This window comes from Leucopleurus acutus (genome assembly GCF_964270905.1).
Source record: "Leucopleurus acutus genome assembly, chromosome: 1".
Taxonomy (NCBI): domain Eukaryota; kingdom Metazoa; phylum Chordata; class Mammalia; order Artiodactyla; family Delphinidae; genus Leucopleurus; species Leucopleurus acutus.
In genome coordinates, this window is record NC_139142.1 from 183,720,347 (window position 1) to 183,736,473 (window position 16,127).

The following is a 16,127-nucleotide window of genomic DNA, read 5'->3' on the forward strand; positions in this document are numbered from 1 at the left end:
GCCTAGCTGAGAGTGGGTGGGTGCTGAGATTTCACAAAAGGTCGAACGAAAATGGGACATTTGAGAACATTAAGACTTCACATGACTTCTTCCAAGCAGATGGTAAAAGAGCAGTTTGGGGGATATGGAGGGAATTTAGGCAGGGGAAGAATAGGTGCAAAAGCAAGGATGTGAAACAGCAGGTGCATTTAGGGAACTGCAAATAATTTTCTAAGTCTGATAAATGGAGCACGAATGAGAAAAGAGCGGAACATGACTCTTCAAAGCTAAGAAGGTAATGCCGAAAGGCCATAAAGGTGTTAAAACTGCTTAACTGCTATGTAAATAGTTTCTTGATATAGGTGCCATATATGCAAGAGACTTGCAAATCAAGCAAAATGGTAATAAAGGTGTAAGGTTTTATTGTTTTGTTTTGTTTTGTTTTTTTGCGGTACGCGGGCCTCTCACTGCTGTGGCCTCTCCCGTTGCGGAGCACAGGCTCCGGATGCGCAGGCTCGGCGGCCACGGCTCATGGGCCCAGCCGCTCTGTGGCATGTGGGATCTTCCCGGACCGGGGCACGAACCCGTGTCCCCTGCATCGGCAGGCGGACTCTCAACCACTGCGCCACCAGGGAAGCCTGGTTTTATTGTTTTGATTTCTAAGTTCCAATTTCTTACAATTTGCTTAAAGTTCTCCCAGGTTCATAAGATTTATCAAGACTTTTTATCAATACTTAAAATTTGAAAGAATCATGTTAGATGAATCTTGATTTGTAAATTATCTTTCTTTCCTGATTACAAAATTAACATGCTCTTTTCATAAACTATTTCAATACAAAAATATATTACCGGGCTTCCCTGGTGGCGCAGTGGTTAAGAATCCACCTGCCAGGCAGGGGAAAATGGGTTCGAGCCCTGGTCTGGGAAGATCGCACATGCCGCAGAGCAAATAAGCCTGTGCACCACAACTACAGAGCCTGCGCTCTAGAGCCCGCAAGCCACAGCTACTGAGCCTGCGTGCCGAAACTACTGAAGCCCGCGCGCCTACAGCCAGTGCTCCACAACAAGAGAAGCCACTGCAATGAGAAGCCCATGCACCGCAACGAAGAGTAGCCCCCGCTCACTGCAACTAAAGAAAGCCTGTGCACAGCAAAGACCCAACTCAGCGAAAAATAAATTAATTAATTAAAAAATATATATATATATTACCAAGTGCGTCCATACCAATCCCTCCAGTTACCTCCCTCAGCCCGACTCCTATTAACAATGGGTCATGTCCTTCCAGATTTTTTTCTTGCCTATATATACATATATAAACATATACTATATACACATATAAACAGGAGCAACCATGATGCATATTATTCTATACTAAACATACATGTTTTTCTTCTTTTTGATTCAATATCTTGGGCATCTAGTTGAATATATACAGAGCTAATTATAGGGGTGTGTCTTATTTATTTTATTGGTCCTCTATTGATAGACAGCTTAGACTTTTTTTTCTATTACAATGTCACATCTTTGTGACATTATATTTAACTTCATGCACTTGAGAGACTATTATTAAGGGTACATTTTTAGATCAAATGGCATGCCCATCTGACAGGTTTACCAAATTTTCTCTAAAAAACAATGGACTCATTTACCCTTACCACATATAGATGTTTGCCCACACTTAACACAATAGACACAGTCACTTTTTAAATCTTAATATCTGATGATCTGATAAAAAGGCCCTTCTTAGTTTGCTTATCTTTTGATTGTCAGTGAGCTTTAGCACGATTTTGCATATTCTTTTCAACAACAACAAAATGAGTCATTCATCTTTTCTCATTAGTTTGTACGATCTCTTTGGTATAGTAGAGATACTGACTTGTGTTGTGTCCGCTATAGACTCCCCCGCCCCACCCCCGCCCCGGTTTGTTATTTCTTAAAGGTTTTTATGGCATTCTGTGCTGGAAAGTAATGCAACAAATGGTTGATAAGAGACTACACCACTCACTACCCTTTCACCTTAAGCAAGATTTTGGCTTTCCAAGCCTATTTCTTTAAGTGAAACATGGGAATATGAACAGCATCAACAGCACTGTATGAAGAATAAATGTAAAGTCTTAATGCAGTGTTCAACAGTCTTCACAATGATTAAGATTTTTTGAGAGATTTGCAATTAATTCTGGTGTGGAAATAAAACAGAAATCCAGCTTTATTTTTATTGACCATTTGTTGAATACACCATTTTCCCTCAACTGATGTGAAATGTTAACTTCATCATGATTAAACTGCCATGTTCTGAGGTCTATTCTGGACTCTCCTCTGTTTGATTAATCTATCTATTCCTGCAACAACCTATAACTGTATGTATATCTTGTATCTCAACTCACCCTTCATTTTCTACAAGTCTCCTAGCTTTTCTGTTTGTTCTTACAGATGCTTTTAGGAATAATTTTGTTAAGTTCACGCTGCATTCATGTCCCTGTTCTTCTCTCCCCCAACCCCCACCCCATCCCCAAATGCCCCCCATGGGACAGAATTAGGACTGCATGAAATTTAAGGATCTGATTCATGAAGAGTCAATGTCTTCACGATACTGCATCTTCCTATGATTTTTAGCAAAAGAAAGACATCTGTACAACTGTTTGTTTGGGGTATTTGATAATGATTTAAAATCAGTGCCTAAAAGAGGATGAAGTTTTCTCCAGTACATAAACACAAATGCAAAAATGTGAATTCAAAGTTTCCTCCTCTCTGATCACATCCTCACATCCTTCCAGATCACTTCTTCAAGAGTGCTCAATAAGCAACGATCACTGGACCACATCAAAAGCTCCCATTCCTCTGACTTCCTCAGCTTTTCTACCTTATTTCTAAATGTTGGGCTCCTCAGGGAGGAGGGAGCTGAACCTGAACCTGCTCCTCTTCTGTCTCCACACTCTACATCTGGGTGAGTCAGTTATTGCCATGGCTTTAAATATGCTCTAACAACCGCTCCATTTGTGTTTCTCTTCTGATTTCCAGACATTCCCACCGACACCTCACAGGCTCCTCAAACTTAACAAGTGGAACTTGGGCTCACTCTCCCGTTTCCTGTCAGAGACCAGCCAGTGGCCTCAAAGCTAAAAGAGTTGAGTGTCGTCTTTGACTCCTTGGGCCCCACACACCGCTTATCTAATCAAGCACCAAATAAATCCAGTTCATTCTACCTCCTAAACAGTTTTCAAATCCAGACTTCTGTCCGTGTGCCCTGCCACTCCCCTAGACAGATGGCCATCATCTCTCACCTGGGTTACCACCACAGCCTTCTAACCACCCCCCTGGTTAGTCTCCCTGCTTTCAGTCCTATCCCAGTCTGAACCAGCTCCTTAAAGGACCAGGCCACTCCCAATTACCTGTTCTCATGCTGTGATCCACCCACAGACCGTGTTCTATTAATACTGGCCTTTTTTAAGTTTTTCAAACACAAGTTCTTTTCTGCTTCAGGACCTCTGACACACTGTTTTCACGTTACCCTAATTTTTCACCCAGATGACTCCTCTGTACCTGTCTTGTCTAAAAGTCATGCTCTCAGAGACGCCTTCTCTGATCATCTTATCTAAAGAAGGCCCTTCCTTTACTCTCTACCAAAGCGTCCTTTTAGTTCCTTAGCACTTATAATTTGAAATTACATATTTGTGGTTAAGTATCTACCTCCCCCATAAAAGTACATTCCCTGAGAGCAGGAACCAGGTCTGTTTTTATTTACTACTTTATACTAAGCCTGAACAGTGCTAGTCACACAGTAGGCCCAATAAATACTTGCTAGACGAATGAATGAGTAAATCGCTACTGACTCATGTAAGATAGGAAAAACTTCTTTAAGGAGTAAACTGTTTACTACCTCGTCAAAGGGATTATAATGATTATGTTTTATTTGCTGATATGTGCTCCTAAATGACATGAATATGAGGTTTGTTTCATAAAGTAAGAGTTTTCTAGATGTATGAAGAAATCTTAATATATGTAGGAAGAAGCAAATTGGCCTGTACTGCTAATTTATACATTATCATAGCTTCTGACCTTACTATCATCAATGAAAGTAAAATCCAGTATTTCTTCTCTAAAGGATTATTCCATCGGCATCTACTCCATAACATCCTCTATCTTAAAAATAACCCTCCTCTTTTAACTCTGACCTTCTCTAGCTACATCCCCATTTCTTTTCCCTTTCTAGAAAACGTCTCAAGTCAGCTCTACCTGTATCCAGTATTTTCACTTCCTCCTTTTCCGTTTCCCACTGAGCCCACACTCCATGGGGCTTTCACCTACCATTCCAACAAAAGCCCTCTTCTTAAGTCACCAAAGGTTAAAACAATAGCTATATATAGGGCTGAAGTAAACAGTCCATGGGATTTTCCCTCTAACTACAGAAAAACATAATTACCTAAATCACTGGGAAGATGGAGCTTTTTATAAAATCTAGTATCTTAATATCATGAATACATTAAATAATGAACATTTCTTTAAATATCAAATGACCAATTTCCTCTAGATATTTATATACAAGTTATTCAAATTATAAATCAAAGTTAAGAATTTACTAAATTAAATTTCCCCAAATATTTATCTTCTGCAGTTTGACTCCTAAACAAACTGCAAGTGAAGTGTTTTAGAAATAGAGATATGACTTCAGAGAGAAAAGGCGGAGGGTGATACAATGAAGTCACTCTGTTCCAAGTATTATTACATTTTTTCCATCTATTTTCAAAGAAATGTGACAAATCAGGATGTGGGATGCCAGAAGTATTGGCAGCTTCAAACTGTCTAACTTAGAAAGAGCTGCTGCAGAAGTAAATATTTAGGTAGGAAACACAATCAAATGTGCTGCAGTATTTTGTATTGAATACTTTGGATAAGAGCAACAGTTAATACCTGAAGATTTTCTAGCATCATTTTATCCAGAGCTTGAATGAAGTCCTCATCTTCTACACAAGGTACATGTTTGAGTCCACCTCCTTTAATCATTACCTCCTTATAAAAACAGAATAGAAGAATTCAGACCAGAAATTCTAACTGTAATGTTTTGTATGGCAGAACCTTTTGTATTGATAACTTTTTCAACATAACTCAAGGAATGAGTGAGCAATATAACATTATTATATATTCAAAGAACTTGTTAATAAAGAAAAGTATTTAGATAGGAAAACAACTTAAAAATGAATTTCCAAAGAAACATTATTTCAATTATCACAAAAAACTAAAACTTCAGTGGCTAAAATTGAAATACTATGAAAATAATGCACAATTTCAAAAAGTGAATTTTCAGCCATACGTACAGTATTTTCTTCATCAGTTTCATTCTCCTTATTTGAATCCGTGAGGTAATCTGTATTCTCTTCCTCTTCTTCCTCCCCTTCATCGTCATCATTATCAGAACCCTCCTGAAATTAACATTTGTAGAAGATTAAAACATTTTGAAAAACATTACTACTTTTACATGCCTTAAAAAGATGTTAAAATTTCTGTATAATTGTTTATTATTCTCTGGTTTCAGCCTTTTATGCAGTCTGCCTAGAATGGTAGGGCGAAGTCAGCTGGCAACATGTACTACATACCAGTAGCTGAAAACCCATTTCACATTTTCCACTGATCTAGTAATACAAAGATCCTTTGTTGAAACTCTTCCTTGAATTCCACAAGGAAGGAGTTTCCTGAACCTTTTGTTATTTTTCTCCTCCCTAACTTGAGACTGATTTTCTCATAGTAGTTCTTTAATACCCATCTAACTCTGCAATGAAAACTGACAATTCAAATTTAACATTGTTACCATTTGAAAGCAATGACACTACATTTTATAAAGCACCTCACTGTATAAAGCACCTCAGTTTAGAAAGTGCTCTCACAGCATTTTGTTTGCTCTACCTAATTCTGAAGAAGAATGGATAAGCTTTATGGTCCTCATTTTTATATGTGAAAAAACTAAGGCTCAGAAAAGTTAAGTGGCTTGCCCAAGGACACGTGCTTTATTTATTAAGCAGAGGAGATAGACATTCTGACTCCCCTTGCTGGTGGCTTTCAAGTACTACATCTCTCCATCCTCTCCTGTCAGTCCCCCCAGCATCCTTTTCTCTCAGCCAAAATTCCTTTCAAACGGAAGATTGGGCAGAACTCCAGTGAATTTTCAAAGAGGCACAAAAAAACCAAAACTATAACCATAACCAAAACGAAAAAAACCCCAACCACACAGGGGCAGCATTCCATCTGAGTATCCTTCCAACACAATTCACTCCCACTCTGTTCCATAAAAGTTTTTTTTTAAAAGACTACACTAAACCCAGCTGCTTCTCGTTGTGCCAAGAGAAATAAAGTGAATGAGAAATAATTCCTAAGAGAAAACAAATGATTTAAATTTGTTATAACACTTCTAGTATACACAGAAATTGATTTTAAAAATCCAAACAGTGCATTATTACTTATATAGAGACATTTGAAAACTTTTAGAATTTCTGAAGTGGAAATAGTTGAGGAAAATACAGAAAGGCATTAACTTTTTTTTCAAATGCATTAACCTCTTTTGACATAATTCTATAATTCAAATTTAAATTTGCAATGGAAATGCTCTTAAATTGGCCCTTGGAAAAAATTAATCATTTCTTAACACTTGAAAGATGCTTCCTATTCAAAAACTAAGCTAAAACGCATTAACTCTTTTCTTTCACCATTTTTTATATTGCTCAGGCAAAATAAAACGGATTAACTTTTGAAATTAAAATGCTGAACAAGAAATCTCCCTGTCCTAATCCCATGGTCATAATAACCTGTGAGGTGAGGAAGTCAACAGACCACATGAGCTGGTAAGGAAAGCAGGTGGTCAGCACAGCACAAGTCAAACTGTCCAAGTTCAAATGCTGGCTTGCTAGGACCTGGGGCAAATAATTAACGTATCTGTGCCTTATTTATCACCTAATTCATAGGGTGCCAAGAGAAATGGTAATATGAACACAATGACCATGCTCAATAAATATTATTGCTATTACAATAATAAATCTTGTACTTTCTCTAAAATGCTGCAGAAAATTAGAATTTTAGCAGCAGAACATTTACTTCATCTTTAAAGTTACTTTTAATTTACCCAGCTGATACTGAGAAGAAAATATTCTGGTTGTTACGTGCTAAGAATAACTTCAAAAGGCCATATGGAGCTTGGAAGAGTTGTGGATCAAGCTGGAAAAGAAGAGTACAACTTTCCTGAAGAGTTCCACTCCAGCCCTGTTCTTTCTCAGTCGAGGCAAATATTTACAGAATATCCTACATTGTTCTTACTACTTTATAATCGACCCATCTTCTCTCTTTAAAAATGTGGGCTTCCCTGGTGGCGCAGTGGTTGAGAGTCCGCCTGCCGATGCAGGGGACGCGGGTTCGTGCCCCGGTCCGGGAAGATCCCACATGCCGCGGAGCGGCTGGGCCCGTGAGCCATGGCCGCTGAGCCTGCGCGTCCGGAGCCTGTGCTCCGCAACGGGAGAGGCCACAACAGTGAGAGGCCCGCATACCACAAAAAAAAAAAAAAAAAAAATGTTCTCCTCCCTATGTTTGGAGGGTACTGGTGGGAAAGGATGGTCTCGGGTGGGAGAACAAACAATTCCAACTCCATTGCCTTAAAGTAAACCAACGATTCCTTTCAATTCTCCTCCCAGACAAGGCTCAGGAGTCATCCTATTGAACATTTTGTTTTTTCACTTAGGAAACACACATATATTATGTATAATATCCACTTTGCAACTGGAAAAGAAATAGTTAAAATGATACAATTTTAAAAATTATAAAGTTCACTTCTGAAAAGGAGAAAATGCGTTTAGAGGAGAAAATATAATACAACTATTCAAATGAGAAATTTATAGGAAAATGAGTCACTCTTTAATGTCATATTTACTGAGGATGTTTAATTTATTAGATTCTTTATCTAATTAGTGCAGTAGCAAAATGCAAAGACAGCCATAAGATTAGTCTAAAAACACAAAATGGAAATACTCTCTCATTTCCTTTTGTTGTTATAAAGTACTTAATAAGCCAATTTAAATTATATAATTGAATGTTTCTACGACAAACTCATTTTTTAAAAAAGCAATATAGGGACTTCCCTGGTGGCGCAGTGGTTAAGAATCTGCCTGCCAGTGCAGGGACACGGGTTCGAGCCCTGGTCTGGGAAGATCCCACGTGCCGCAGAGCAACTAAGCCCATGTGTCACAACTACTGAGCCCGTGTGCCACAACTACTGAAGCCCACATGCCTACAGCCCATGCTCCACAAGAGAAGCCACTGTAATGAGAAGCCCACACACTGCAACAAAGAGTAGCCCTCGCTCGCCACAACTAGAGAAAGCCTGCATGTAGCAACGAAGATGCAACAAGGCCAAGAATTAATTAATTAATTATTTTTCTTTTTTAAAAAAAGGAATATAACAATGTCCATCTCTTACATAGAAATCAATTATAGAAACATATTCCAGTTCTAAATTTTTATCAATTTATTTATATCTACTTTAGGGGAGTGGTCAGGTTGGAAAGAGAAAGTGCTGGCAATACTGTATTGTATATTTGAAATTTGCTAAGAGTAAATCTTAAAAGTTCTCATCACACACAGAAAACAAACATTTATAACTACGTGAGGTGATGGATGTTAACTAAGCTTATTATGGTAATCATTTCTCTCTCTCTCTCTCTCTCTCTCTCTCTATATATATATATATATCAAATCATTATGTTATATGTACACCTTAAACTAATACAATGTTATATCAATTATATCTCAATAAAACGGGGGGAAAAAGTGGTAGCAAAATAACAACACAAAGGTGTATTTCTACTGCCTATAAATGCTAACCAATTATAAAAACCATACATTATTATTTATGCTGCCTTTTACACAATAATTCATTTTTAACTAACAGCAAAGCTACTTGCTATGCAGTCAAATCATACGAAATGTTCATTAATAGCTACAGACCTTCAGGGCTAAAAAAAAAAAAAAAGACAGGGATTTCTACTTCTAACTATAGAAAATCTTAATTACCTTAAATTATTGGTCATTTTTCAAAATTAATTTATTTATTTATTTTTGGCTGTGTTGGGGCTTCATTGCTGCGCGTGGACTTTCACTAGTTGCAGTGAGCGTTATGGTGCACAGGCTTCTCATTGCAGTGGCGTCCCTTGTTGCAGAGCACAGGCTCTAGGCACATGGGCTTCAGTAGTTGTGGCATGCGGGCTCAGCAGTTCTGGCTCGCAGGCTCTAGAGCACGGGCTCAGCAGTTCCGGCTCGCGGGCTCTAGAGCACAGGCTCAGTAGTTGGGGCGCATGGGCTTAGTTGCTCCTCGGCATGTGGGATCTTCCCGGACCAGGGCTCAAACCCATGTCCCCTGCACTGGCAGGCGGATTCTTAACCACTGCGCCACTAGGGAAGTCCCTATGGGTCATTTTTCTTTCACACTAAATGAAGCTTTTTATAAATCCAGTTTATGAATCTCTCTTATGAATGCCTTAAATAATTTACATTCCTTTATACATTAAACAACCCATATCCTGTAAACATTTGTATTCTATTTACTCAAGTAAATCAAAACTTAAAAATTTAATAAATCCAATTTCCACAAAACATTTAAATATTGATTATAAATTTAAACTTTTAAAATATTTAATTAAAATCACACTTCTAAATTATCACACTCTCCTAAATGCTTTTAGAACCCAAGAGTCACAAAGAAACCATACACATGATATCATAATTATAAGCTTACAAAGTGAAAAAGTGCTAATTCCATGGTTTAAATTTTATATTCATCAGTATTTTATTGTTATTCTTATTCATCCTGCTTTTCATTTTCTTAACTTTCTAATTTAAATATATATTAATGTAGACAGAATAGCATAAGGAACCCTTACCCATTACACAACTGAACAATTATTAACTAATGGTCAGGTTATAGCTTCTTGTATATCCCTAACTCATTGCCCAGTCTACTTCCAGGTTATGAAGCAAACCCCAGATACTCTATTGTTTTAGGTGGAATTTTTAAAACTTAAGCAGCTTTAGAAGAAAAAAGGAACGAATTAAGACTATTAGGTTGAATCATATGTGAAAATGACATTTTGGTAGGTCCGAAATGGTAGAACAGTCATTTCATATGGTTTGTCCTAACAGAGTTGTAAAAACAAAAGGGCACGCTGATGATTATGGTACATGATGATTTTCAGATTTCCTATACTATCAGATCTGGGAAAAAGCAAAGTTATTAACATCTAGTCCATAATTTTTTCATAAAATCTATAGGTTAAAAAGTCCACACTCAAAAGTGAGATTAAGGGTACTTCCTGGTGACCCAGTGGTTAAGACTCTGTGCTCCCACCACAGGGGGCACAGGTTCAATCCCTGGTTGGGGAACTTAGATCTCACATGCTGCACGGTGTGGCCAAAAAAACAAAAGTGAGATTAAGATGCATAGCAGATCGGGACTTTCCCAGTGGCGCAGTGGTTAAGAATCTGTCTGCCAATGCAGGGGACACGGGTTCGAGCCCTGGTCCAGGAAGATCCCACATGCCACGGAGCAACTAAGCCCGTGCGCCACAACTACTGGGCCTGCGCCCTAGAGCCCGCAAGCCACAACTACTGAAGCCCGTGTGCCTAGAGCCCATGCTCCACAACAAGAGAAGCCACCGCAACGAGAAGCCCGCGCACCGCAACAAAGAGTAGCCCCCGCTCGCTGCAACTAGAGAAAACCTGCGCACAGCAACAAAGACCCAATGCAACCATAATTAAATAAATAAAATTTTTTAAAAAGAAACATAGCAGATCAAACAATTTTTTGTCTTCAAATTGCTTATTAAATAAAAATCCTAACCATAATGATGGATACATGTCATTATACTTTTACCTAAACCCATACAAAGTACAACACCAAGAGTCAACTGTAATGTAAATAATGGACTTAGGGTGATCACGATGTGTTGCTATAAGGTTCATCAGTTGTAACAAATGTACCACTTTGGTGGGGGATGTTGACAATGGGGGAAGGTTGTGTGAGTAGGTACGAGCAGGTGACATATGGGAAATCTCTGTATCTTCCCCTTAATTTTGCTGTGAACCTAAAACTGCTCTAAAAAAATGGTAATTTTTTAAAATCCTATGATCAGTATTTTCTTACTTGTAAAAAAGAAAACTCTTAATTAATCCAGCAGTTTTATAACAGACATATACTACTAGTTACATGTACTCTAATAAAACTAAAGAGGAGATCTTATTTTATACATTAAAGAAAATATTGGCTCATATAATCAAAATACTCTTACAAATGTACCTATTTTGCTATAAATAAAAGTCATCACCTCTTCCTCTGGCTCATTCACTTCACTTTCATTTCCAGATTGTTCCTCTGTTTCAGCTCCTCCTTCTTCTTCTTCTTCATCCTCTTCAAGATTTTCTCCTTCTGTCATAGAATCTTTTGAGTCTTTGTCATTTACTAGGCCTTGAAGTGAGGAGAAAGTAGAAAAAGACATTAAAAAAAAAAGATAAAGGCAAGTTTTCGACAGTGAGTATTACACCACTTAAAGTATGTATTAAGATAATTCAATAGCCATGTTCTCAGAATAAAATAAGAACAGAATTTAAAACTATTTTGAGAACCATTTAAAAAACTTAATTAGATCTTTATTTCAACAAAGGAGCACTGATACATTTCTTAACCACTAGCCAAAAAAAAAAATTTTTTTTTCCCTTTCTCAGAGCTTCAAACTGTTTATCTCAGTCTCAGATGAACAAAGGCAAACAGTAGCAGCACATAAGGTGCAGCTTCAGCCACATACAATGCAACCTTGGTCACACTTTTTATCAAATGATATTTCAAGAATCTCTAAAAACTCAATGATATAATAAAATTACATCGCTTTAATGGAGAAGTCACATTTGACTATCAATTTGAATGTCTGCAAATTAAGACTGAGGGAAAGAGGCAAAGCTATATGGTGACACATCTAACAGCTGTGTCACCAAAGAGCTTGTTTTTTCCTTCAGTAACAGCGTGTTCCTCCAAAGGGAATTCCCTGGCTTGAATCTCCTTCCTCCTCCTCATGTTCATCCACATTTTGCTGCCTAGTCAATTCTTTTTTATTGTCATTTGAGTTCCAAACTACTCTCTACTTTCAAGATGCACATACCATGGTCTCATCTGATCCGACTTTTCCCCACGCTCCCTAGTCCTAATCAAGCCTTTTCCTGTAGTTGGGGTAGACTCTTCTGTGTCACAAAGTACACTACCTTGCGTTCGTGATCATCAAATTGCTTCTCCATAGAGAATATCGTTCAATATGCACTTTCAAATCCTATACATTCTTCAAATTCAGTCTAAGTTTCACTTCCTGCATAAACTCACTGAGTACTACTTTTCCTCCTACTTACTCTAAAGCACTTGGAGAACTGATCACAGCACTTTACATTTAAAGATACACCATGTAATGGTTTTTCTAATGATTTCAATACATGTTACATCAGATTATAAGAGCCTTGAGAACAAAAATCTTTTTTTATATATTCAGAACTCATTAGAGGCCATATATTGATAAATACACAGTAGGTGTTTAGTAAATACTTGTTTATTCACAGAATCTTAGACAATTAGAGCAGACAGAAACTTTAGTGACAATGTGATTTAACCCTTTCATTTTATGAGGTATACTGAAGCCCAGAAAGTTTGAATAACTAACACAACCAACAAAAACAAAAAATTACTCCAGTGTCTTAAGTCTAACCAATTAAGAACTGACAAAAACACAGATGTACAGAGTGATGAAAGTAGGTACATTCAAGTTTGGAAATTTAAAAAAAAAAAAATTGAGAAAAGATGGATAAAGCTCAGAGAGATCTGTTTTAAAAGAAAAATAATACTGAGGGGAAAAACTGCTATGTCAGATTGAGATACCATTAACTTACTATTTTATTTATTTATTTATTTATTTGGAATTTCAGAAGCAATATATTGGGCTTTTATGTTATCAAAGGCAAAAAATTAAAAGTCAGGACTATATAAATCTAAGCACTCTCAATAAAAATATCACAGTGCTGATAAACTCACATGGCCTAATATACCATTATACCTTTTTTATAGCCACTTTAAAATACGTGTCACGGGAAGAACTCTAATGGATAAGTAGCTTTGTTTTGATAGCCGTACATCTAATTTGTAAGGAAAATCCTACTATTTCTAACATATTTTCATTTGCATTGCAAGTTAGTTTCAAAAGCAGTTTATAAATATATTTTGCATTTGCTAAGCTGTATAATAAACCATTCAGTTGCTGACCTCTAGGACACTGTCAATCTAAAATAAACAATGTAGATAAAAATGTACAAAGGACATACGGTTAATAAAACGTAAAATCTAGACAGTAAAATATTTAAAATGTGGGTCAGAATTAAGTGTACTTGGGGACCAAAATCAAATACTGTTCTCTTGAATTTGAGCTGCTTGGTGCCTCAGTTTTCCTGCTCATAACAGACAGAGTAATAATTGTGATACTCCCTTTCAAATGGTTTTCATTTGTATTTCTCTGCTCACTAGACATGCTGAGCATTTTCCCCACATACTTAATATGTCAGAAAGAGCAGTCTTTGAATTCTGGCTCGATTGTTAACCTAGTATTTTGATTTGGGCTTTACATAACTCACTTGTCAAATATGAACAACATTACCTTCCACTTTAATTTTGGCAAACTGGAAGTACTCAATAAAAATACCAACTCTTCCCTGCCCTCCCTCATTTGATTATGTTATGTTCATCTATCTGTTGTGTATCAATTTGCCTGTGTTCTTTATGTAAGTGATAATAACCTGGCACAGAAACTATTTTCACTTCAATCTTAGTTATTTCTTTCATCGCACAAAAGTTTTAAACACCCAAATCTGCCAACATATGTGTGCTTTCTTGCATCATTTTAAAATTTAGGAAAATTACCACCTCTCCAAATATCTGATGATCAGATCTATTTTTAACTTTTAGAAAATAAATATTTAACTCCTCAATCCATCTGGAGTTTGATGACATAAAATGTGGCTTTATATCAATTTTCCCCCTAAATGCTCACCTGTTGTTCTTATCCTATTTTTAAGATTCCTATTTCGTCATACACTAAATTGTTTTGTATTTAATTGGGGCAACTTCTGGGCTTTTATTTTATTCTACTGATTTTATTTTTAATTTATGAAATACACTCTTCTGTTTTATAAGTAATTTATTCATATGACTTTTCTTTTTTCACTTTTATTCTTCCCATTTCTGTTCCTTTTATAATATTATAATATAATCTAGAACTTCCAAACCAGAATTAAATTACATTGCCTATTACCATTTTGGTTTTGTTCTTAAAGTGTGTCTTACTAGAGAATGGACTTGAGGAAATGGGGAGGGGGAAGGGTAAGCTATGACAAAGTGAGAGAGTGGCATGGACATATATACACTACCAAACATAAAATAGATAGCTAGTGGGAAGCAGCCACATAGCACAGGGAGATCAGCTCCATGCTTTGTGACCACCGAGAGGGGTGGGATAGGGAGGGTGGGAGGGAGGGAGATGCAAGAGGGAAGAGATATGGGAACATATGTATAACTGATTCACTTTGTTATAAAGCAGAAACTAACACACCATTGTAAAGCAATTATACTCCAATGAAGATGTTAAAAAAAAAAAAAGTGTGTCTTAGAGCCAATAATTCTCTCTATCCTGAGAAAACCAAGATACACACAAAAGTAACATAATAATGTTATTTACAGGGGTGCAAGATTAGAAATAATGTGTCAAACAACAGAATTAACATATTCATACAAAGGAAAATAGCCAGTTTTGTAAAAAATTAAATATTTAGAAAAGTATTTCATGTCAGGAAGAAATTTCATAATATATTAGAAAAAAATTTCAGTTATAAAACTGCAAACACGTGAATAAATATTTTTTAAATAGAAGAACATATATCAAAATGTTAACATTTTGATGATTCTCCGTGCATATGAAATATCAGTGATTTCTGTCTTCTTGGCATTTTTCAAAATTTCTGCCATGAACACTTCATTACTTTTAATAATATTAAAATGGTTTTTAAAATATAAGAAAATGCTAACTATTAAGTTAGCATTGGGTAGCTATAAGATTGAAATGATAATGAATTTGCAAGTGCTTGAAAACAAAAAACTACCAAAAGCAAGATGCTATATTATCTTATGGTTTACCAACAAGAAACAGATTTAATACAGATTTATTCATGTATATCTTCTCTATGATATTTAGACTCTAAAACAGAAGGAAAATGGGACGACTTGGGAGCATATTGATTCTAGTTGCCACCATCCTTAGAGTTGCACTGGCAAATGGTGACCTATTTTTTTCCTTTCCGTATTCTAAACAAGGACAGACTCCTCAAAAGAAGCCCGAAGTCCTTTAATTTAACTCTTTGCTCGATAAAGGATAAAGCATACTGCTTTCTTTACTGCTACCAAACTGGGTATCCAACTAGTATTTCCTCATGCCCACTATACAGAGAGAGCCATTCATGAAAGTCTTTGGGAAACAAGGCTAAGACGATTTCAAAGCATATAAAATAAATGAAATAAGTACGTAGATAAATAAACACTCTACTTGAAACGATCATTTTATACAATTAGAAATCTGAAAAGGAAAAGAAAGTAGATAACTTGGGACAAAGTTCAAAGAACAAAAAGAATCACATACGCCTTTATGGGTTGAGAATTAGGAAAAGTGAATAGTTGCATAATCAGTAGCACCTTTCAAATAATGCTCAAATAGATAACAGCAATCGAATTCTCCAAAACAGGATTTACCTTGGAGAAAGAAACCCTATTAATATGCTGGATGTAATATGAAAAAATAGTCTTAAAGGAAAAGGATCACCAATGCCTTTGCCATGAAAAGTGGTTTTTCAGATATGCAACATAGTAAATGTATACAATTAGTATAACTGGTCAAGGTAAGGGTCTCCTAATAAATAATCTCCTAATAAAATACTAGCTTCATAGGCTGAAACTATATGTCACTTTGAAATGACTACAATACAACATGCTAAGAACTATCAGCAAGCATACCAGACTGGTAAGGCCCCACCCTGTTCCAGTTATTTCC

The 16,127-nt window shown here is 36.5% G+C and overlaps 1 protein-coding gene across 2 annotated transcripts in view; it reads right to left on the reverse strand.

Annotated features, from left to right (window-relative positions):
• Nucleotides 1-16,127, reverse strand: part of UPF2 (UPF2 regulator of nonsense mediated mRNA decay) — a gene marked incomplete at its 3' end in the record, with an annotated part of 99,020 nt that overhangs the window by 12,848 nt on the left and 70,045 nt on the right. For both annotated transcript variants that reach the window (XM_082852415.1, XM_082852416.1), the window contains exons 16-18: nucleotides 11,331-11,470; nucleotides 5,292-5,396; nucleotides 4,888-4,986 (exon numbers count right to left, since the gene is read on the reverse strand). In XM_082852415.1, coding sequence (XP_082708541.1) covers nucleotides 4,888-4,986; nucleotides 5,292-5,396; nucleotides 11,331-11,470 — 344 coding nt within the window. The remainder of the gene's footprint in view (nucleotides 1-4,887; nucleotides 4,987-5,291; nucleotides 5,397-11,330; nucleotides 11,471-16,127) is intronic.